Source organism: Hirundo rustica, chromosome 7 (assembly GCF_015227805.2).
Source record: "Hirundo rustica isolate bHirRus1 chromosome 7, bHirRus1.pri.v3, whole genome shotgun sequence".
Taxonomy (NCBI): domain Eukaryota; kingdom Metazoa; phylum Chordata; class Aves; order Passeriformes; family Hirundinidae; genus Hirundo; species Hirundo rustica.
In genome coordinates, this window is record NC_053456.1 from 25,910,171 (window position 1) to 25,934,257 (window position 24,087).

The following is a 24,087-nucleotide window of genomic DNA, read 5'->3' on the forward strand; positions in this document are numbered from 1 at the left end:
TTCTCCTCTCCTGAATCGTTATTAAAATTAGTGGGAGACTCACAATGAAGATCAACAATAATTACTTTGCGTCAGTAATTATGGTGTTTGTCACTGCATGGAGTGCTTGGCATGAAAGGTGCAAACCCCCCTCCCCCCTTTTAAAGCCAAACAGGTACAAAATGAATGATTTTAGCTGACCTGCCACTGAGGCTAACTGGAGATGTAAGCTGCATCTTTTTCTACCATTTTCACAGACTGCCTCCAGATTCAGGAACATGTGTTTCTGACCTTTGTTCACACTTGGAACACTTTGTAAGTGCAATGGCTAGAAATCGTTTCTTGATGAAGAGTGAGAAATAAGGAAGCTGTATATGGCTTTATTTCATACAGCCCATGGATGTATCTTATTAACCCAGACATTTGCTGTGATGTTTGACTGACTAAAGGTACTTCAAGGGTGTATTGAATCTGTAGCAAGCCAAGGTTCTCAACTCCTTGTGAAATGAAAGTAGGTAATTCATTAAGTAAACTAAATTGCTAAAGCAAGGGAGGATTTTCAGTGGAATAAAGGCTTGTTAAAGAAAGTATAAGGCTTAGAGTAATTATATATCTATGATTAAAGACAGGGGACTAAGCTGCACAAAGCAACCATCTATTAGACCAGACTCTCATAGGAAGGCACTATACTTTATTCCTGAGCCACAAAGAAGTCAGGAAAGCAGAAGCATATCTTTCCTTCATTCCGAGAAATGAAATACTGGACTTCTGTGTTTGTCCTGCCAATATCAAGGAAACAAATACTGCCTTTCATGGTTCCTGGTTTTTACATGCTCCTTGCTGTTAGACATTATTTCATTCATAAATCTTGTCATATTATAAAACAGGAAAATCCAATGATAAAGCTGGAGATTATCTAGTAATGTTTTCCTTGAGAATAATGCATATACTCTTCATCTTGTGAAATCTCCACATCATCAGAAAGCTATACATACAAAAGTGTGACAAGGTTAGGTCATTGTCATATATCACGCAATCAAAAAGGAAACACTGAGAGAAGGATTTACAAAGTAAGTTATATGGCAAATTTCACAGGCCCAAGGATCCATGTTAAGCATTGCAGGATGTGTGAACAGATCTAAAATGAAAGCAAGAAACAGGCAGAAGATGTGGGGTGCAAAGATCAGGAAAGTTCTTGCATTAACAGAAAATAAACATCTGAGCAAAAATGAAACAAGGTGTGAAGCAATGTGAAGTAATGCAAAATGAGAACAGTGAGTGGAAAAACAAATTTTCTCCATAAACAGCTGGATTTGCAGACCCTGATGATTTGCAGTTCTCTCCTGCTTGGATTTCTTCATGTTTAAAACTACTTTTGAACCCTAACTCCAGCCTTTTCAAGGCATGAAATATTCTGGCCACTCATTTCACAAGCAGGAACTCTCTTTAAAATTTCCACCTTGGTCTCAATATGATAAAGATATTCACAAGTGACTGGGAAAGAGGGTGTAAAAGTTCATTGCAAGAGTGTGATTTTTGTTAAGAAATCAGAATCTAATTAAACTGGCTCTTGATTTAAATACTGTTTCTCAGGTATTGCACCAGTTTCTGCATGGACAAGAGGCTGAGTAATGCTTTGTATGCAGAGACCTCGAGATGTGGCTCCGGTTAATCGGTAAAGTGAAGAAAATACTGTCTTCCCTCTAAGTGGCTCCCCCTCCAATCCCCCTGCCTCTGGTCATTGAAGTATTATTGTATATTGCCATTTGTTAATGTTGAGCTATTCTCTTTGCACACAAATATCAGTGCAAGTAAGCTTGCATGAATGAGGTTCCAGTTTCAATATCTCTTTACTGACACTAGAATATTGGAATTAAAATAGAACTGCAGGTGTTTTGCAGAGCTCAAAAAAGGTGGAACATTCACTCCTAGGTGAAATGTGCTGAAATTGGTTATTTCAGAACAAAACCAGAGCCATAGTTATCTGGTGATTGTGACATGCACAGTTTTAAAGGGACTATGGTACTTTAGCTTAGGTTAGGTACTTAGGTTTTCCTGAATATGTAAATGTCTTGGTACTGGGGTTTTTTGCTATAGTAACCACAGCAGTTTCAATAGTTCTTCATCTCTTTTAACTGATGCAAATATAATGGCATTCTGAACTATGTTTAAAATCAGTTCTAGTTGTAGCAGGTTTTCTCCTTTTTTTCAGTATTTCTGGGCAAAAATGGTATAAAGTGAAAATATATGAATGTGGTGGCAATTGTAAATAGCCACCCAGAAATACTAAGAGGGAGAATTTGTATTTGTCTGCAGCAAAAGTTCCTGTGTCCACAGATGATGAGTGGGTTTTTTTGTTTCATCGTGTTTCCTCTCTCCAAAAATGCTCCTATGAGTACTCCAGTAACATTGTTGCCATGGCACCTATTAAAACCTACCAAAACTCTTGCTTTACAAAGCAAGATGACTTTTTTCTTAATATATAAACAGAAGAATTTCTTCTCACTTTTCACCGCTATAAGTAAGGGACTCTATCCATACCTACAGACAGGGGCATTTTTTACTGAACATTCCCGATTGGGCGCCATTTAAGTTTATTCTTATCAGTTCAATCTACAAAGGGCACTTCCAAAATCTTCTGTATTTCCCTGTTTGATTTTCATGGTACGGATTCTGCTGCACATAAGATGTCACCTGTACTCGATCACGATTTAGAAAGGTGGGGAGGTATCTGGGAACTGTGGGGAAAGGGAGAGTGACACCCCAGCTGGTTTAGATTAAAGTCAGGGCACCACAGCAAATATACACCAGCTGAGGCAGTGGCTCTATGAACTAAAATCTTCAAGTGTTAAGTGAGCACAGTTTTCTAGTTCTGCATTGGGAGCAGCTGGTGAATTGTCTCTGCACAGAGGCTGGTGTAAATAGAACAATTGTCACTGAAGTCTTGATTTGTGCTGACTCAGATGAGATATGAATCAGGAAATATACAATGGCCTGTTGTGGAGGAGCCTGCATTTGAGATGTCATTCACATAACAAAAGACTCTTTAATCTTTAAAAATATATGTATTGAAGACCAATACTGGGTTGTCATTTGCCCTTGTGATTGCTCAGCAGTTACATGTCACCTTTATCAGAACAGCAGTTCCTTGACGCACAGAACTCTCCAGAAAAGGAAAAGGAAACCTAGACCCCTTGCACACAGCATTGTATGGGACAGAAAGAGGGCAGAGATGATGCATTTGAATTTCTTGGTTTAGGATATGCTTCATTTTGCCAATGAATGATTTGTTCCAGGGACACGCTAACTTCTAAATGAATCTTTAGTCTGGGTCACTTCTGTATAAGTGTAAGGAACATGACGGAGAGCTGAAAAGTAAAGCAGACAAAAAAACTTTGTGTGTGCATATGTGTTTGGAGAGTTGCTCTGAATAAGTCTGTGCTCAAGGAGCAATACAAAATGGTGAGTGCCTCACTGATATCAGCAAGAAGACTTTCTTTTTAGAAGGCAGTAATCCCCCCAAAAGGTGGTATTGAGGAGGATGAAGGTGGGTTTGATTTCTGCTGATGCAGAATAAAAAAAGAACTTTCCAAAATTTCCACTGTAGGTTTGATACTCATTTGCTGAACCTAATAACTCAGCATTTGAAGGGGAAAAAGGGAACAATGAAGGCACAAAAACCAGTCCCTCTGAACAGAGATAAAATGACAGTAAGGCAGTAGTCAGAGACATGGGGAATCTGACTTCAGCTCCCTGCTTGCCACTGCTTATCTGTCTTCCCACAGGAAAAGCACTGAGAAAGTCCTTGGTGTGCACACAGATTCCTGGTGTTCTGCACCCATCTCATTAGTGCATGACTCCAAGGAATGCCTTGTTTGGCAGCAGAGGCACAGTTCCAGCACAGCCAGGGGTCTGTGTTCCTCGTCTGCATATTAGGGATGCCCCCATGTTGAGTTGGTTGGATTTATAAATTCTCTCAGACATAGTTGGCTGATGGTTCTGATCCACTCCTGGTACAAAGAGTAGGAAGAGTTCAGACATGAGAATGGAGAAAGTATTGGCTGAGTTTGCGGAAAAACTCCAAAGTTTGTGACCAATGCAAGCCATGTCAGCAGCCTTACTGCAAATCTACTCAGCCATGTCACACAACAAGCACTTCAAAGCTACACCACCCAGTCCCTTACTCAGATACTATTAGCAGCAATTATTTTTAACAAAATCACACACCAAAATACGAGCTGTTTCTACTGCATTTCACACCCATACATACACACCACACTTCAAACCTGACTTACAAATTCTTTAAGGCTCATTTACAAAAATATGCTGGAAATTCTACTGACTGTAAATTATGCAGAATGGACTTGTTCAACTCAGGCACAATCCACTCTGAGATCTTCTGTCAGGTAATATTGTCCTCATTAATGATCTCTGAGATTCTTCAAGGACATCATAAGCATTTTTAACAGTTTCTCACAGTGGTTGAGGGGGCTGGAGCATTACTCCCTTGCATGGCCACACATACATAACTACATGCACACAAACAATACATTTGCATTCATTGTGCTGGCATTGCACAGAAAGCTCCGTGTGTCTGTCATTGTTGATAGAATGAAGGACAAAGGTTAATATGAACATGTTATCTAGCTGCAAAAGCTAATTACTTACTATACAGTGTGTATTGTTTGTGCTTAAGAAATCATATGCAAGCATATTCACATCTAATCATAAAGTATTTTAGCGCTTGTAACAGAACTCATTAAAAATAATCTTGGCTATTCTAGGACACAGTGCAGTAAGCTTGTTTTTTAACCATTAAGCAATAATGGAGACTTATGTGCTGTCCTTTACAGTTCTGTTAGTAGGAATAATATAATACTAATTTATTTACATACAAAGGTAATTATTTTATTTTAAAATGCAAGCCAGATTTTTAACGTTACATGACATCTTCCGTACAAAGGCCTAATTAAAACAAACAGTGCATTACTATGAAAGCTAAAGCTTTAGAGGAAGTTTTGTTTCTTCACAAAATAGAGGATTTTTGCCTAATTCTTGCCCACTCAGAACAACAACACAGAATCAAATACTTCTGCAAATTATTTCCCCCTAGAGCAATACCTTCAAAATCATGAGTTCTAATCATGTTATCAGAAGGTATTCTTACAAAATAAAGTTTTCAGGACTGGAGAAGGTGAGTTTAAAAAAATAACTTCTTTTTCTGACAGTTGATTCAAGTACATTAAAATCTTTGAGCAAATTGAATCTTTGATCAAACTGCAAGAACAATATTCTGCAGCCAGCCTTGTATGTGTGGACTTGGGGTTCAGTAATTTACTATTGCACCTGAAAAACACTGCTAATATTTTTAAAAGTTTAATTACACAATCCTTATGCAGAATAATTTCCCACAGGAATTGTGTTTACATAAGGATTTTGTGCACCAAACTCCTTGTAAACATGATCACCCTTAACCCCTAGAACAGTACCAAAAGAGTGTTTTACCTTTGAGTTACACGCGGTATATATCATCTTGAATTCTGACTGACTGTACGTTAAAGCTCAAGATCCTTAAGCAGTGATATTTTGCTTGTCTAAAGGATGAAGTAAAAATAACCATTCAGGCCACCTGTTGTTAAGGAAAGACAGTTCAGTACTAACAATTTGCTTTCCTGGTTAAAGAAAATGGTGCCTGAAGAAGCTGGTATGCCAGGCTAGTTAGACCAGTACAGGTTTTGTCAGCTTGGTTTCATCCACTTCCATAAGGAACTGCTTGCTGAATGGGGACTTGGAGCTCCTCTCTGATAGGAAAGTTGCCTAAAAGCTGCATCACAGGACTTGTGGAGAAAAGGCAGGTATTATTTCCCACACTGGCACAACACACTGGTTTTTATTGTTGTTGTCAAATATGTGAGTATGCATGTACATCAATGCTGTAAAATCTATTGAGACATCCTTGAAAGTGTCTGTAAATGTGTATTTCTTGAAATCGCTAGATCATGTGCCAATAGTCAAATTAGTTCCACTAAGATAAAGCTAATGTATCCTGTGTCGCTTGATGCTCTGCAGGACATTTAAGGTTGGCTTAATGGAAGTAATTTTAAGGTTTGCTAGTAATGTCATTCTAATCTAGTGTACGTTGGCTGGAATTCTTCCTGGTTTGTGATTATTTTAAAGTCCCAAATGTAAGGTTAATGGGTTATTTTCACTGTAATATCAGAGACAGAGAGAACAAGGAAATGTCAGCAAGATGACTCTAGACCAAAATTGTTGTAACTCAGAGTAATTTCCAGTATATTCCCATTTATCCTAAGATTGTTGCAGGAACTAATGAGGTTTGAGAACACTTAGCATTGTCAAATCACAATGGAGTCCAGGGATTTTCAGTAAAACCTTTCTATAACAGAGCTGTGGAAGCTGAAGGCTTGGAATACTGAGAGGAACAATGAGTCACACTGCAGACCACACAACATATTGCTGAATACACAAATGCTACAGTGCTACAGAATTATATATATATATATATATATATAAAACCCTTGTAGAATTAATTGGAATGTTTTGAACATTGCTCACATAAGCCCAGAAATTTTTGGCACTCATAGAAAAAGACAATGCCTATAGAACCTTCTAGCTCCTCTGACAAGACAATGGGAAATGGAACTCTCAGTTCATTGTGTGCTTCCCCCAAGTAAAATTACAGTGATAACCAGAGGATATTTTAGTAAAACAGCTGCATTATCTATCCCCCTCTTCAGCAGAGCACAAGTCTAGGATTTAAGGCACATTAGTCTGCTACTGTTTTGACCCCACTGAGTGATGATTCTGTTTTGGACATGTACGATGAGTTTTCTGCGGCAATGAGAGACAGAAGAAAATTTAACGGAGGATGATTTTCTCTGAATCCAAATGATGATTTTAAAAAAAAAGTTGATCATTGAATTCCGTCTTGTTTAGTTAGGTTTTTAGTTTCAGTGTGGGATTTAGCTGTGAAGTGGGAAACATTTCACATGATGAACTGATATCTGTGGAGACACACAGGTGTGTACGTTTTGTTCTCTTTGTCCTTGAAAGTAACATACAGCTCAGTAGAGAATCTGGGTACAGGCAGCTACCAGGATCAAACCCACTGCTATATGATAGTTGTTTAAAACATGTGGTATGCTTCAGTACGCAATCTTTAGACAAAACAGTTCTAGCTGTGGCTGTTGCTACACAGACTATATGCAGATAAGTCACAAATAGCTGAGCATGTGTGTGGTGCAAGGTTAAAACAATAACAAGCAGGTCGAATCATTCAAACACTGGAAATCACTTTGACTCCAGGCCAAAAGCTTAGCTGGAGATGATATCAGTATGGGATAAAAAGAGGATAAACTAACAGGCTTAGCAGCCAGCTTGTTGGAGTCAGCATATAGTATCTATACTTCCAACAGTAGAGCAGATGGTCATATATTTAAGGATGCACCAGACAGGGAGTCAGGAGATCTGAATTCTATTCCTGGCTCTGCAGCAATGTTCCTATGTCACCTTGGGGAGTCACTTTTTCCCCCTTTTTTCTTAATCTTTTAAGTAGTGGAAATAATATTTGCTTGTCTAACAGGGCAGTTGAGAGGCTAAACTGATGCTGAAAAAAATGCTCTGAAGCTCTGAGAAGCATGTATGGAAGACATGCAAAGTAAACTGTTTTGGAGAAAAGGACACCACATGGTTTTGTGTGGCATATTTGTGCCACGTATTTACAACCTTTCCTCTCTCCAGAAAGTCCCATGCCTTTTTGCCCACTATTTTCAAGGACAGAATAAATGGATTAAGCTGCCTTCCACATTTCCTAGAAAGATAAGAAGCTGTCAGTAAGAACCTGACCAAAGAACAGACTTTATTACTGAAAGATATATTATTTATGCCCAAGAGGGCACTAGGCCTGTTGTTAACTGTTCATCCCAAGATATTTTTTTGCATTGGTGGAGGAATAATGTCTCTAATGGCTTTTATTCTAAATTCAGAAATGCTGCTTGCAAGTTGAACACAAGTAGAAAATGAAGTATTGTCTTTTATGAACAAATCTGCTGCAATCCCCAAAATAAGTCCATTTCTTAAATCAGAGAAATGTCCATAATTATTTCCACAGGACTTTCATCCAAAGCCCATTAAAATCAACTAGACTTCAAAAGAATCCAAATCAAAGTCCTAGCAAGCAACTGTCATATCTTCTGAATTCTATACTCATTAACCAAAATTACTCTATCTATCTATCTATCTATCTATCTATCTATCTATCTATCTATCTATCTTCACAACTACTTGGCATCATAGGAGTGATGTTTTCACCACAAAATAAACAGCTTCTCTTTCAACATGAAAGTGGAAGCTTTCGGCTGGAGTTGAATTTTAGCGCTTATCGTAATTTGCTCCACTTCTCTTTATGCCTCCATATTTTTTTGTTCCTAGATTCTGAGTCCCTGTTAAGGGACTGAACCCCAGTTCAAAGCCAGGTCTGTTAAAAGGGCACAGACAACACTGCAGAAGTCTTAAAAATATCTGCCTCATAGTGGTGGAGACAAAGGAAAAAAAAGCAAAGGTTATCTGAGCAGATGTCTTAAGTGTTAATAGGAACTTCCAGCATGAATTTGTTTTGGTGATTCCTCAAATGAAGCTGCATCTAATCCTGTGAAACTGACTTCTTTTAGCTCTTCTGGAAGTCATTGTGGGCTGGATATCTATATGGGGAGAAATACTCAGCATTTTCAGGCCCAGGCTGTTGAGAAGGTCGCAATAAACAAGAAAGGGTCTGGTGTGATTTATGAAGGAGAGCATATTCTCTTGTCTGCAGCCTGGTTTTGTGAGAACACACTTCTGAGCTAAGCTGTTGCTCTTGTATCCTGGGACAGTTCTGCTGCCTGCTCCCTTGATAACAACCTTTGTTACCGATATATAAGAGGACTTTGTACTTTGATGAGAAGAATCAATAAATATCCCACAATTACAGCATGGTATCATGTCCATTGCATATATACACAAACAGACTTACTGGAGTCCTGGAGTCCCTGCATCCCAAATACATGCAGTTTTCTTCATCAAATCACCACAAGATAGTTTTAATCCAAGATAGAGCATGAGGGAAACAATTTCTTTCCGAATGTCTGTGCTATACGTCTAACTACAGTCTACAAATGTATACCCTTGCTATGTGAACTAAACAAGAAATTTAAAATTTCAAATAGTAACCAGACCTTTTTTTTTTTTTTTTTTTTAATATATAACAAGCACACTCTTTATGACAATGTAGGGTCACAAGTCTGTGGCCAGAAACTGATCTGGGCCAACTGCAAATGGTTTAGATGAGACTCTGATGTCCCAATATTTCCCTTTTATGGGAGCAGTGGTTGTACTTTCATGTCCTCTTTTAAGTTAGGTAAGTGATAGAACTGCACTTAAGAGGTCACAGAAGTGTTCCATAAAGGCACAAACACAAAAAGAAAGATGGAGGATGAAGCTGGTTTCACTACTGTTTTTCTGTTCTTCCCTATCTCTAAGATTTTTAGAAGCTAACCATCATGATTTGCCCTGGATTTTGCAGGTAACACTTTCTCTAAATACTACCAATTTTGTCACTAAACATTTTCAAAGGTAGAAAGGTGACATGAAGAAAAATATTCTTAGTTCTTAGAAAAAGTGTTTCAGTAAGCATGTTGCTAATTTTGTTTGTGTTTTGGGGTGTGGAAGAGACCTTTAAGAATTAAGAAAAAGTAGAAGTACAAATAAAGTTAATGATTCATCTAGAACTATTTACAAGTAGAAATGAATGATACATCAAGGGCAGGCTGCCTTCCAGGGTAAGCCTTATCTTAAGTTGTATATTATAATTGTATAAATTATATGTTCAGTCCAGATGTCCAGATCTATCTTCCTCCTCTTAAGTTTTTCACTGTCACTGCTGGGCTCTTTGCACAAAGATGTGGCTTTCTCTTGGGATCATCTTTTCTCTGGGGATACTGATTCCTGGAAAATTCAGCTTGAAATTGCAATATGATGGGTGAGTATGAGCAGGGTTTTATGAAGAATTGTGCAGGCAGTGAAAGTTCCAGAAACTGTGTAAGAATAATAGCAGTTATGAGCTGAAAAACTGGACACAGTTACTAAGCTGTAAGTTTTGTAAGATTGGAAAAAAAAATATCAAGATGGGAAATGAAGAGTGAGAGAATCAAATCCAAGCCAACAAAGACATAGCTACAGCTGTAGGAGCCACAGAATGGCCCTCAAATGCATCTCAGGGTTCTCTGTTTCCATTAGTTGAAATTCATTTGGCTTAGCCTCTTTCATAATGAACTTTGAAACCAGATGCTGCAGGAGTAAAATGCTTTTTCTGATTATAAAGCAAGGCGAATGACTGAGCAAAATTATATCTATTAATAAAGACAGATTAGGTTATGTTGAAAAAGATTATGAAGACCTGTTGGAAATTTGTAGCAATTACAAAAAAAAAAAAAAAAAGGCCAAGGGAGTTATTCTAGACAATCTTCACTCTAAGGTGTTCAGAGAATGAGATGATCAATTTTTTTTATTACTGATTAATGTTTTGAAAATTATGAAATCTCTAGTTATGCTTTATTTTCCATTCTCAGTTTCACTTCAGAAAATGAGTGATGTAAAATTATTCTGTTTGCCTATCTAAACTATTTTTGTTTCATTCACCCTCAATTTTCAAGGAATGATAGATAACTGCCATTGTGGCAGCTGGGATTTGCAGGGTGGGCATGAGCATAGTGCGGAGGCCACCTATCAATATACAAGTTTATACATGGAATTTTCTAAAGTAAATGGAGAAAGTAGTCTGGTGCTGAATGCCTCTAGACAAATTACATCCCTAGAATACAGTCATAAAAAGGACAGAAAACCAAGCAATACCTACAGGAAGATCTCTCATAGTATACCCATTCTGCAGCTTTCCTGGAAAATCTCCTAGCAGAGCATACAGAGTCACTACTTCAAGTGTGTTTTTTCCATAGATAATATTTAGTTTTTAGATTTGTATCAGAGATGCAGTTAGAGCCTGATTTCAGAGAATAGAATTCAGCAGATCCCTGCTAAGGTGTTTTTCATTTTTGTTTCTAATTATTGTCCAGAATTGAACCTGTTCAGTAGTTGCATAGAATTTGAAAACAGGTATTGAATGGCCAATGTGGCTTTGGTGGACAGCACCTGAACAAAGACCAAATTATTAGTAAAACCCGTTTTCATCGTCTTCTCCTCTGTTTAACAATGAAATGAAATATCCAATCTATTAGCATCCAAGGACACACAGCTTGTGCTGAGAACAGTCCTTTGATTTGTTAAGAAAGCTTAACTGTAGAATTTTAAAAACTGTAGTTCTCATGGGGTCACATGGGCTGACTTTGCACTTCTCCACTGAGAGATTTAGTCCATAATCATAAACAAATGTATGCTTTCTAATCTTAGTTTACTATTAAAAATGGTTTGTCTCCACACTGGCTATTGTGAAAGGTTTATCAGTAAATAAGAGCTGGCCATCTGGCAGCAATCTGACTGTCTGGAATTTCTCTGATTTGGTGTAATTAAGACATAATGTCAATGAGGATAGTAAGATATTACAGGATATTGTTTCCCTTCCTGATAGACAAAGAACAAAGTAAGCCTAGGCATTTAGAGAGAATAAACTCTGAACTGCAGCTGAGATGTTTATTCTGCTAGCAAAGATGTTTATCCTGCATCTACAAGGTTTATTACAAAGACATCATGACTGTTGTACCAATCTGTACAACACGACTGTTGTACCATCGCTGTGAGCAATACAAAAGTAATCGTTTTGCCCCACAGATATGGGGCTATCAGCATCCCATAAACCAGTAGTAAACTGCCTGTAAACTGTTTTAACTATCAACTTCTAATTCAGCAAAGGTGATATTTTCAAGAGACATGTGAAACCCCCACAAATCCCCCTATTTCTATGGGGATAAAGCAAAGTGAATAGTGAATTCTATTTGTATGTATGTTAAGCTGGTAATTGTACATTCCTGCATGGAAGCACAAAAGATGGCAGTTGCAGTTCAGATGATGAGAGCATATTATGTTGATGACTATAATGACCATGGCTTGCTTTTGCACCAAGAATTTCTGTTGCAAAACCTTTAAAATGTAACATGTTCATTTTTTATACTGGTCCAGTAAAGACTCCATTGAAGTCACTAAAAGAGACAACAAAGCAGTTTTTGGTTGACAGTAAATAGGAAAGTTTCTAGTGTTCCCTATTCTATTCTGTTCTCATCATCTCATCCACTGATAATTGGTCTCCCACCTTTGATTAATGCAATGCAGTCGTCAACATCCACTCCTTACCCTGAAACCCTTTCACTAGAAACATCACACTTGCTGTCAGTCCTGGAAAGCTGATCTGAATGAACACTGAAAAATAAAAAGCCTACAAGTGCCTTTTAAACAGAACATACTGATTTGCTTTTTCTGCATTTCCATCCATTTTAATTTGTTCTTTGTAAACTTTAAATATTTTCATCAGATGAGCCTGTAGTAGATAGAATTTTCATGGGATCCCATGAAAGCATATACTAAGACACTGGATTCTGTGTGTCTTTTCTAGAAATATAAAATGATAGATTCTGTACTAGAAATTTTTATTTCATGTGAATTGAGTAAGAGTATGCAGTCTAGACACCACAATATTCACTATTGTGAAATTGGCTATTCTCATGACATGCAATTTGTGGACATCTCAAGTTCTTAACAATGGTTATTTATCATGACTATCGAAAGTTTCTGCATGCTGAAATAGACCAGCCAAGCACAAAGTTAATCTGGAATGATTGAATAAATCCCAAATGTGAGGAAAAAGAAGTGACATCTTATCAAACAAACGGTTTATCATGTATAAGCAATTTCCTCATTTTGGTCCTGGTCCTGAAAAGGCAGAAACACACATCAGGGCTCATGCAAGCAGTTGGCTTCTGTGAAGCTAGTATTGTGAATAAAGCACTGCCACTGGCAAGGAAGAAGAGTGGCTAATGCTCTAGCAACAGAAAAGTCACATCACTTAGTCCTATTTGCAGCCAAAACATTCCACAAATTCATAATTTGTGGTTTTGTTGGAACAGCACTGTTACATGCTCTGTCTTCCTTCTACATAACAAAAAAATGTACTTTTTACTTATGAAATCATGGATACTTTAACAGACATTAAAACTGATCTTGTTTCTCTACTGAATTTCCAGGGACGAGGTTTTGCATATTGTGCCAGAAACATTTCAGCAAGTCCAGCACCTTCAGCTCCTTTGCAGTACTTTAATGGTAAGCAAAAATAACTACATGTGTCCAACAAGAAGAGTGGGGTCTCGGGCTGTAAAGATATGCATGTAGCTTATGATAGGAATGAAGGTTAAAGTAAACTTGTAAAAGCTTTACTGAGCTCTACTTTTTTTGTCTTGGGGTAGTGTGGAATTGCCCTTCTACCACCTGAAGGAATTTATGTGAAGATGTTAGTTCTTTTGCATGGCTCTGTGAAAGTGCTGCTCCTTATCAGTGGTGCCTGAGTCAATACAAACACTAAGCCTGTGCTGTGTGCTCTGTGAACAGATGACTGGAGGATTACTGGGACAACTTGAAGGAAAACTTCCTTCATTTGTTGATATGCAACTATCTAACTATCCATCTAACTCTAATATATTTCTCATTCTGAAAACAGAGCTTCATTTGTGCACTTTTTCTTCTCTGCACAGCTGGATTTGTGGAAGCCTCTGCTGCCTGAAGACATCAGGGCTGGGGAAGATGTGCACATGAGAGTCCCAGCCTCTCGGGTGCAGGAGATGAAAGACAGCTTAAATCAGCATATGATCTCTTACAGGTACAATCTCTAATACCTCGATGGGGGAGGCTGGCTCTAATAATCTTCCTTGCTATCAGAAAAGGAACCAAGCCCTGTCTGGTAAACAGTCATCTAGTATTGGCAATAGGACCCAACCTTTGTTCCAAATGCCTCTAACTCACCTTGACCACCCAAACACAGAGATGCTGTATGAACCTTTAAAAGCCCATTCCCCTCTGCCCTATGTATTTACCTTCCACCTATCATGGACTGTGAATTTGGAGCCGGAACCTGAAACAGCCCAATCTGTCTTGTTTTCTGCTGTGGCCTTCTCAGTGGTCACTGACAGGATGGCACTCAGATATATTACTCAGTTTTTTAGTCTAAGCTCAAGAGGACAAACTTGATGCAACCACTACTTACAGGAGCATGCTCCACGCTTGGAAAACATGGATATCTGAATGGAGAGTCCTTCCACTTCTGGAGAGACCAAAGTTTTAATTAGTGTCACTGCAGGAAAGCAGTCTCTAGCTCTCCTTTTCCCTTCCCCGTCTCTTGTTACTCCTCTGGTTTGGAGAAGAGGCCTTTCAAAGTGAATATTCAGCTACTTTCTTCAAAAGCTTCATTTTTCTACCCCTATCACCTTCACCAGGCTGGTGAGAATTTCCTGGCACCATCCAGCCAAAGAGAGGCATCCCAGCCTGGGACAAAATTCCAGTGGCAGGTGGGCACTGTGCACACAATCAGTAGCCACAACCTGCAAATGTCTCACAATATTTTATCAGACCTATGCAGCCACATCTTCCCTAATTTACAACCAGAAGATCTAATCCAGATACAAAGAATGTTTATAAAGGCAAATGGGACTAAATAAGATCTATTCCTCACACAGTCCTGTTCACATTTGGAATTGACTTTTCCAGGTAACCAGTAGCTAAGTTAATTTAGCTCAATTTAATATAAATAACCCTGTAGTCATTCAGGGCTGATGACAAATGGCCTACGGACATACACTTAAATTTATCAATCAAAGATGATTTTAAGGAGGATTGATGTCACTTCAAAGCTGTTTTGAGTTAAAGCTGATCTTGACACCCTGCATCTTGCCTGACAAGTTCCTTAAGTAAGTGTGATGCCCTGACAACCAGAGATGAAGAGATATGAGGTTGGAGCCAGTACAAATTATCTGGCATCAGATTTAGATATTCAGTACTTAGACAACATTCCAGAAGATATTTAACCTCTTTTTTTATGTCAAGACTCTTCCTTTTCTAATGGTTTCAACTGATTCTAGTGGAAATTTAAATACCAGACTGAAATTAGCAGCTCAGCTTTGTTTTCCTTTGGCCAGAACTGTATCTGCCTTACATAGGGTTCTAAAGAAAGAGAGTAGTAATTATTAGTCAAGATGAGAATGGTGGGGTTGTATTGCAAAGAGGCTGAGATTAGTACAACAATACTGGAGTCAAAGTTCCTATAACAGATTCAAAGCAGGAACCACTCTTTAGAAGGCAGTTGACATGCAGGGAAGGTAACATGACAGTTAGGAAAATAATGATAGAGACATAAATGACAAATTATAATAAGGACATCAATATTCCAACTGTGTCAGACTCTATGGTTTCAATTCTCCAGAGCACTGATAAGGTGTTTTGTGTGTGTGGTTTCACTTCATGGGAATTTTCACTGCCTGAATTTTAGTTTGAAGTTTAGATGTGAATAAACATCAAAGCTCAGAGTGCAAGTCAGCTGTAACTACTGTTAAGTTTCTTAGGCGCGGTTTCCAGAAATGCTGATAAGTGCCACAGTCAGCAGAAAAGCCTGTTAGCATTTCTGACATTTGAGATCAACAGTGCTGGAGCTACCTTTGCAATTGTCTTATCGCAAGCATTTACAATGAGCGCAGATTTGCAGCAGTTACAAGGGGCTGATTGCAGTGAGAAAGAACAGCCTCTGATCCAAGTCCACTGAAACCAAGGAAAAGGTTTTATTGGCTCCCTGGATCCTGTAATCATGCCTGTTTCTGAGCTGTTTTTTGTAGCTAAAAAAGCAAAAAGAGCTATTTGAAGCAAATAAGGGATTTCTTCTGATTTTTGCAAATTGCAGTGAATATTTCTATGAAATCTTTGCAAATTGAAAATGTCTCGATAAATAACAATGAAACCCTGATCTTAAATGTTTCTTTTTTGCTACCTTTTCCCAAAGGTGGTGTTTTCAGAATTTTGTTCAAAAATAGAAGTGGTGAAGAAAAGTAAATCTTGAACTTTTTTCTTGATAGAAATTTGACAACTTTAAAAAAAAATCTGGTAAAAATGATTATTGTTTAAAACCCTGTGAAAATCTCAGTACTTTGAACTTTATTTTACACAAAAGTAACCAGAATGTTGATGGTGATGATTTTGGCAGGCAAATCACAACAGAAGAGGTTAAATCCTTTTGTTTGTTGATGTAAGCAATGTACCCACCATGGCAGTTCTGCAGCAACTGTTGCGGATTGTTTTCTCTTCTATTTTCCCTTTCCCATCCATCAGAGTCCTCATACCTGATGTGCAGAAACTTGTGGATCAGAGCATGCCAAGGGAGAGGAGCAGCCACAGACAGGTCCCAGGAGGTTATGTCTACACCGAATACCATCCAATGGAAGAGGTAAAGAACCACCTAAGTCTGCCTGTGTGTTTTGTTTTCTGTTCTGTAAATGCCACAGCAGGCAACTCTGTGCTTGCAGAAAGCTCAGCTGAAGTCAGTAGACTTCTTTCTGACTTTCTTCTTTAAAGAATCAGTCCTTACTTTTTGACTAAAATCCTAGCCTGGTTGAATTGAATATGGATTTGCCATTGATTTTGATTAAATCCTCAATTCTTCACTGAAGAAAATATAAATGCTTTGTGCAAAGTAGCTGTGCTGTTTTTCAGATAATATTCTGGTGTTCATTTGGTTGGTTTGCTACCTTTCTTCCCTGTCATTCTTTATCTCTACTATTTATTAATTTAAGTCCCAGTTCGTTTAGTGCTGAGCCAATGCAATGACTATTGTGGTGTCTGGAATCCCAGTGAGGAAGAAAAGGTGATCAGTGGGAGATCTGTAGAAAGAAGTAATTTAAGGACAGGTTTTTGACACTTTAGGAGAAAACAATGTCATAGGCGTGGGCAGTGATGGCTTTTTTGGTGACATTTCATACACCAGTTGGCAAACCCAGAGAAAAGCATGATGGTAATCCTTTCTCCTAGCTGCATAATAAAAGTGAGAGAACAGGGTCAACCCTCACGTTTGTTTTACTTGGGCTACCCATTGAGGATGACTGCTGCTGACGCAGATGTGGAAAATCAGCGCTGACTGTTTTGAAGAGGTGATGGTGTGGCTTCCTGTCTGATGCACTCAACAAGAAGATGCCCAATAGGACAGGCATGTTGAATGAGATCCAGAATGCAGTATTCATGTTGTATTGCAGCAATGTTCTCTTTTAACACCCAGTGAGATATGGCCATGCCTTGTACAGAGGCATATGGAACACCTTCCATGCCTTTAAGTGAAATCACAAACTGAAATAAACTGAGGAAAATGTTGATTGTATAAACAAAAGAAAATGCTTTAAGGTGGAAATGGAAGTGGGAAAGAGAAGGAAACTCCCACTTTGGACCAAGAAATCTTTGGAATTATTTCAGATTTATCAATGGATGACTCAGATTCAGAAGAACAACAGTGAGCTGGTGACTCAGCACTCCCTGGGGAAGACATTTGAGAATCAAACAATGTATTACCTACAGGTAAGGGAGGAAATTTCCCTTAATAATAAAATATATCTTAACAAAGAAAGAAAAGTACTCAGGAGAAGACAGGATTCAGATGTTTCCTAAGATAGTGTTCATCTCAATTCACTGAACAAGAGATGGTTTTACTCCTCTTATGTTACGGTAAGATTTGCCAACTTTCACAGACACTATCATTATGAGCTCACTATTGCTATTCTGTACTGAAAACAACAAATTTAACTGAAGCCTTGTTTAGAAATACAAATCAAGCTGAAACTAGCTTGGCAACAGCTGTGTGTGCAGATAAAGACTTTTGGTTTGTTATTTTTATTACTTTTTACAGCAGATAGCCTTTCTGCTAGCAGTATTCCATGACTTTTTTTATTGGACACACCGGCAAAAGCCAAAGTCTTAATATTTGGGCTACTTATTGCCTAATCTGTTCCTAATCACTGAGTAGTATTAGATTCCCTGCCTTTTAATTTATTCCCCTTCTAAAAGAATTAAAAATCTTCAATGAAGAGCAAGCACTCCTGTGAATGACAAATACAAATTAAAAAGGAAAAAAAAGAAACTGTTCTATCAACTGTTCTATTGACACTCCTGCTCAACAGACATTTTAAAACTCATGTCTTGTGATACTATAGAGATTGGGTTATTAGGAAAAAGAGCTTGTCATAAAGATGTCTGTAATAATAATAATAATAATAATAATAATAATAATAATAATCTCAGATGGCTCAACAGCATATCAAAGCACATCTTTTATGTTTTTGTATTACATTAAGCTATTTCATCGTAATGTAGCAGTTTTTAAATTATCACATTTACATTCTCTCAGATCAGCCAGCCATCAGATAAACCCAAAAAGATAATTTGGATGGACTGTGGGATTCACGCCAGAGAATGGATCTCTCCAGCCTTCTGTCAGTGGTTTGTAAAAGAAGTGAGTCCTTATTCTTCTATTTAGATAATAAGAAAACCATATTACTTTGGACACTTCAGTTCTCTTTTCTATTGTGGTACCAAGAATTATGTTTTTCTGTTAAAATGTGATTTGCAAAATTAGTGTATAGTACAGATATCTGCGGAGACCAAAGCCCAAATCACAGTTTGAAATATAGGACAGCGTTAGTTAATGTGCCGCCTGAATGTTTCCAAAGCCTTCTGAAACTTGTATCAATCTCTCCTTTTCCCACAGAGCTGTTAGATCAAGCCTCTCTGTATCAAAAAGTCACAGTCCTCCTGACATTAAGAAACCCTAATCTACTATATAGCAATGTTCCATGTGTATAGAAAGTACCTGGCCCACTTGAGGTCAAGTAGATGTTGGGTACCATGGTAATATCCAGGAGAGAGTGATCACCTGATCATAGTTCTAAGCTCACTTTTTTCAGTGATTATCACTAAATTCTCTGCTCAGTGCTCTGTATTTTTTCTTTTCAGATTCTTCAAAATTACAAAACTGACCCAAAGATAAGCAGATTTCTAGAGAATTTGGACCTTTATGTCTTGCCAGTCCTCAATATTGATGGCTACATCTATTCCTGGAAAAAAGTAAGTAGTGAAAATCCAGGAACTAGACTGAAAGTTAGATGTGCCCAGCATGTTTTGTTACTTGTAGATAAGGTCATTGCAATTATACTTAAACAGAGAACAGCGATACTCACATAAATCCTCTTATGGCAGGGAGATTTTGTTTCTTCTGGCAGAAGAAACTAAAGAGGTAAATATTACTAGCAAATGTCATGAGACTTGGGAAGAGAAAACAAGATCAGTTGTTTTTGGGTTTCTGGGGATAGGACTGTTTCTTTGATAACATCTCAATGCCTGGTTGATGGACTTAAGTATGTCTGGAAGAGTCACTAATCCTTCATAAAAGATCTCAAGTAGCAGATGGGTCTTAGCACCTTTGCGCGGGAGAGGAGGAGAATTGGTCAAATATCAGGCTATTTGGTTATGAAATAGATGTGCCCTTCCAAATAATCTTCCTTTTCTGATATGGAGAATAATCCAAAATGTTGGTCTTTAGCTAGGCACACCATGCTTCCAGGCCCATGCCCAGTTGAAGCATCTTTTAATGCAGAACTTTTGGATGGCCCATGGCTGCCACCATGTGTCTGTCTCCCAGCTTGCTCCCCAGCTGGTGTGGGGCATACCAAACTCTGCACTTGGATGCACAGGTAAGTCAGTTGGGAAGCACATACAGGCAGTGCAGTGAGGTCTGCACAGAGTCAAGTATAGCCATGAGTATACCAGGGAGCCAAGGAGCAGTAGAAAGATTAGCTGACAAAAAAGAATTATTCTTCCTGAATCTGAAGCATCCTATTGTCTCTTATCCCTCACAATGCAAGTCTTGCTTAGGAGGGCCACACTGCACAGAAGCAGTTGAATACTACAGAAAAAAGTATACTTAAAAAAAAAAATAAAAATTCAAGAGGCTTATTTCAGGGTGCATGCAGGTTTGTGGCAGATGACAGCCTGGCTGTGGTAGATGAATTGTTCTGTCACTGAGCTTTATCACCCTTGCACGCAGAGTTGTACTCTTACAACACCAGGGTTAGTTAGAATGCAGAGATCAGAAAATAAAGGAGTATTCACAGAATATATTCACTGGACCATATGGATCATTGGGTTTTTATTATGTAACAGAAGTTACTTTTCTTCAGGATCGTTTGTGGAGGAAAAGCCGTTCACCATATGAGAATGGCACCTGCCATGGCACAGATCTGAACCGAAACTTCAATTCATCCTGGGGCAGTAAGTTTGAAGTATTTCAGATCATGAACACAAATGTAAAGCTAGAGTGATAATTAGTTTCTGAAATAAAATGTAGTCCTATATAAGAAAGGAATACGCATCTTGTTGTCATCAGGGCATCTGTAAAAATAAAATCCTGGTTTGTCAAAATATTAACTCATTGACTTTCTACCAGCACTAATTTTTGTGAGCAGAAAATTGCTCTTATGTAACCACACTTCTAATTCACTGCAGGAGCAAGCATCAGCTCTAGGCAGGAATGTTAGGAGTTAGTCACTTAACAAGCAGCATTTATATTTGCCATGAATTTCAAGGAGCCTCTGAAGCTTCCCTGGCATGTGGTACACTGTGGTGGTGTCAGAGCATTTTCGTTGCAGCCATCCTGTAAATGCTTAATAAATATTTCAGTCTTGTAGCAAATTTTAGTTGCTACCTACTGAGTGTATTGCTCAAGCCCACTGAGCTGTCTAGTCCCCTGCCCACATAAACACATGCCTTAATACTCCAAGGTAAATTTCCCAGTTCCCTGTGAACTGGTGTTCTATATTTCTCCATTGATTCAGTGTTTGTATTCCTCCCCAGGTGTTGGTATATCCTTTAACTGCAGCAGTGATATATTCTGTGGGTCTGGACCAGAATCAGAGCCTGAGACGAAAGCTGTGGCTCAGTTTATCAAAAGCAAGAAGAGTGACATTTTGTGCTATTTAACATTTCACTCCTATGGACAGCTCATCCTCACTCCATATGGTTCCACAACCAAACCTCCAAGCAACAGTGAAGAACTGGTAGGGCAAAACATTCATCTTCTACCTTTGTAGAGGGCAAGTACAGGCAGTAGCATGTGGTGCAACTTTACTTGCACTCTTGCCTTTCCTTCAGAGGAGCTGAGCATGTTAAGGAACTTGGCTCCCAGAGTTACTGCTTCTCTGTTCAGCATCAGTAAGGCTTATTTGCCTCAAAAATCTTAATTCTTCATCTTAAATCAGGAAAAATTAACTGCTATAGATACGGTTAACGTAAAGCAAGGTAAGTGGAGAAGAGCACCAACTTTTGCTGCATACAAGAATGAATTTGCACACACTTTTTTTTATCATGATTATATCCAGAAAGGGTATTCCAAACATGCTATCAGAAAATTGGGAGCAAAGTAAGTACCTATTTCTTGGTATCTATTTCTTCCCTTAGTTTCTGATTTCAGTTCATTTATGTATGTATTTATGAATATTCCAGTTGTTGAAGCACTAGTCAAGAGCACGAGGGATTTGGGTTTCCACTTCATATGTGTCATTTATTTTATCTATGGATCAGTTTCTAAGGATATTGAGATACAGTCTAGGGCAATAAAACCAGTAAGAGGTCAATCACTGCTGTAGTCAGTACCAGTGTCTTATACAGCATAGACTCTTCTCCAAAATACAGGCTCTAGCTTTATAGTAAAGCAAATAGCATCTCTGCCTCGTAGCAGAGTAAGCTTTAAAATGTTAACACAATTTGCATTACAAAGAATCAAGAAAAACTTCTCCAGATTTTCTAATGGGTTCTTCTAAAGACTTGAAGTAATATCAAAACCTAAAGCTGATCATATGTAAATGTAAAGCTGAGAGAGACAAAAATTTTGGTCCACTCAAAGTAATAGCCAAAGGTACTGCCACTGATGCCAATGCTGCTCCTATTTTGAATTTCCAGATGCAAGTTGGAAAGGAAGCAGCTGCTGCATTGACAGGAAAGTATGGGACCAGCTACAAAGTAGGATCAACTGCTTTAATTTTATGTAAGTTTTTTAATGTTTCCCTTTGATTGCTCTGTGTTTCAAAGAATTGTTGTGTCACATGCGTCAGCAAGTACTGTTTTGCTGAGTTTCTACTTTGAGTAATGTTTAAAGCGTTGGTTTGGTGCAACATGTCAGCAGCAGTCACTTGAATACAAAATAACTCTGTAAGTTATAAAGTTGAGACTGCAAGAACGAAAGAAGCATTGATCAAAAGCTAGTTCCTGCATGGATTCCTCACAGATCCATCACAGGGGACAAAAGGAAATTGGTGATAGATCACCCTGACCCTGCTGAAGTCAGCAGCAAAAGTCCTATTTGTCTTCACTGAAATCAAGCAAAAATTAAAATCCCAGTCAGGTCTACAGTTACTCCATCAGACATTATCACGTGGCAGCTGCTTGCAATTCTGTGTGAAGTGTATCAGTTTCAGCCCTGTTCCTAATAGACTGGATGGCCACATCACAAACACATCATAGCTAATAGGAGTTGACAGCCTTTACAAAGAGGATTGAGGGCCCTAGAGACTGCCTAGTAAACCCAATATTTTCCCAGTAAGCAATAATTCACGCTAGTCAGTGAGAACAGTAAGTAGCTGGCTCCAGAACCCATGCAGTTTGCATATTCCAGTGGCTGTCACTGCCAGACCCCGAGTGCCTGTCCCTGAGTCACAGACTGCATGAGCAATGCAGTGTAAGTGTAATGCAACTTGCCTGTGCCTAGGGCTGCATTTTGCTGGGGTTTGTACTCAAACTGAATAGGTAACAAAATTCACAAGGAAGATGAACAGAGATACAGGAGAAGCCAGAAATGTTTCAGATTTGACCAAAATTATGCTTAAAAAAATAAATAATTCTAGTCAGTATCCATGTAGGAAATGAAGTACAAGAACAGATAAATGTCCAGTCCAGCTTATACCCCACACTTGTCACAGTAAAAAGCTAAAAACACAGAATCCCTAAAACTCATCTCCTGTAATTGTACAATACCATCTTATGAAGAACAGTGTCACTTAGGAAACTCTATGGAAGACTTCTAGTATAGCTAAGAATTACAGCACCTAGAAACTGTTCTTTGTGTCACAGTGATATACAGCTACTGCTTAGTTCAGGGATTCTGGTATAAACTTGTATCGACTATAACAAGAAGTATTTTCAAAGAAGCATGCTTAATACAAATATCTCCTCTCCATTTTTAAATTCACAGACAGTAACTCAGGCTCCTCACGGGACTGGGCCCACACAATTGGCATTCCGCTCTCCTACACATTTGAGCTGCGAGACACGGGTACTTATGGATTTGTACTCCCCGCTAACCAAATCCAGCCCACGTGTGAGGAGACTATGATGGCTGTGACAGCTATCATAGACTATGTTGATAAGAAGTACTTCCCAAATGGAGATGTGGTGCTGACCTCCAGCAGCTTGGGCCTGAGCCTTTGCCTGAGTATTGCACTTACATGGACTGTTTCTTAAAAATGGCTTAGCCCAGCAAGAGCCTCATATGAAAAACACAATGTCCCCTCAAAAAGAAAAAGTTATATCAGCAAAGGAATTTAATGTCAAATATTTCAATAAAGGTTCATCCCATAAAATAAAAGGACTTGTGGTTTGATAGCTATGTTTTTGGGAAGAAGAAAAAGATAAAGAGCTGTGGCAATTTCCCAAGCTTCACTTGCTGGCTCTGCTTATTCTTTAAGCGACCTTAAAACATTCATTCATGACAAGCACCCATAGGGACAGAGCACTGTTATACCCTGGTTCTTTGGAGCATGTTTTCAGGGATTCACCTGGGCTTGTGCAGCCCTTCTGTCAGCCACAGTCCTGATTTATAACCTTCCTTCCTGCCTGAACCTGCTGACTACTCTGTGTTGCTGGCCTTAGCAGGATGCCTGTAGATTTAAAAGTCCTCAAATCCCACTACAGAAAATTGGATGGCTTCCTTGTCCTCGACTTTCCTTCCCTAAACTGCCACATTGGGGTTTGCTAGAAAATACA

At 38.5% G+C, this 24,087-nt stretch overlaps 1 protein-coding gene across 1 annotated transcript; it reads left to right on the top strand.

Moving 5' to 3' along the window:
• Nucleotides 1-9,935: 9,935 nt before the first annotated feature.
• Nucleotides 9,936-23,565, top strand: CPO (carboxypeptidase O). Its single transcript, XM_040070015.1, has 11 exons — nucleotides 9,936-10,015; nucleotides 13,224-13,299; nucleotides 13,728-13,852; nucleotides 16,345-16,459; nucleotides 17,476-17,577; nucleotides 18,404-18,508; nucleotides 19,009-19,119; nucleotides 20,232-20,322; nucleotides 20,905-21,107; nucleotides 22,009-22,093; nucleotides 23,297-23,565. The coding sequence occupies exons 1-11, from the start codon at nucleotides 9,936-9,938 to the stop codon at nucleotides 23,563-23,565; spliced, it is 1,362 nt and encodes a 453-aa protein (XP_039925949.1).
• The last annotated feature ends 522 nt before the right edge of the window (nucleotides 23,566-24,087 follow it).

Excerpts from the sequence above, each read along its gene's own strand:
- CPO (XM_040070015.1), top strand. The coding sequence starts at position 9,936 with ATGTGGCTTTCTCTTGGGATCATCTTTTCTCTGGGGATACTGATTCCT. Across the intron at positions 13,300-13,727 it reads TCCTTTGCAGTACTTTAATG|CTGGATTTGTGGAAGCCTCT; the intron begins GTAAGCAAAAAT and ends TTCTCTGCACAG. Across the intron at positions 19,120-20,231 it reads ACATCTATTCCTGGAAAAAA|GATCGTTTGTGGAGGAAAAG; the intron begins GTAAGTAGTGAA and ends ACTTTTCTTCAG.